Source organism: Myotis lucifugus, unplaced genomic scaffold (assembly GCF_000147115.1).
Source record: "Myotis lucifugus unplaced genomic scaffold, Myoluc2.0 scaffold_2001, whole genome shotgun sequence".
Taxonomy (NCBI): domain Eukaryota; kingdom Metazoa; phylum Chordata; class Mammalia; order Chiroptera; family Vespertilionidae; genus Myotis; species Myotis lucifugus.
This window is the reverse complement of record NW_005873049.1, coordinates 23,940-24,349: the sequence shown is the minus strand read 5'-3', so window position 1 is coordinate 24,349 and position 410 is coordinate 23,940. Positions and strand designations below refer to the sequence as shown.

The 410-nt window shown below is 44.4% G+C and overlaps 1 protein-coding gene across 1 annotated transcript in view; it reads left to right on the top strand.

Annotated features, from left to right (window-relative positions):
* The first annotated feature begins 209 nt into the window (after window positions 1-209).
* EIF3B (eukaryotic translation initiation factor 3 subunit B) overlaps window positions 210-410 on the top strand; it is a 16,992-nt gene continuing 16,791 nt past the window's right edge. The window contains exon 1 of the mRNA XM_014450316.2: window positions 210-238. Within this exon, the coding sequence (XP_014305802.2) occupies window positions 210-238 (29 nt within the window). The remainder of the gene's footprint in view (window positions 239-410) is intronic.

Genomic DNA, 410 nt, shown 5'->3' with positions numbered 1-410 from the left:
TCCCTTCCTCTCTGAAATCAATAAAAATGTGTGTGTGGATATATATATATATATATATATATATATATATATATATATATATATATATATATATTTTTTTTTTTTTTTTTTAAAAAGTTAAAAAGAACGGGGTATCCTCCAGAAGGTCTAAAAACGGAGATAAAGGTCATAGACCTGGTGTGGGGGCCTTTAAGGGGGGGGCGTACGTCATGGCGCCGCCAATGGACAGCCCACGGAGGTTCACGGCCGAACCAAGACCGGGGGAGGGCTTACCCTCTCCTCACTATACCGTAAATAGGCACGGGGGTCCCGGGGAGAATGTAAAGGGAAACGCGATAACGGGTAGGGTGAGAAAGGGGAAGAGGGCGAGAGGGCTAGGTCATCGGAGAAGCACTGATGGTTGAGAAGAG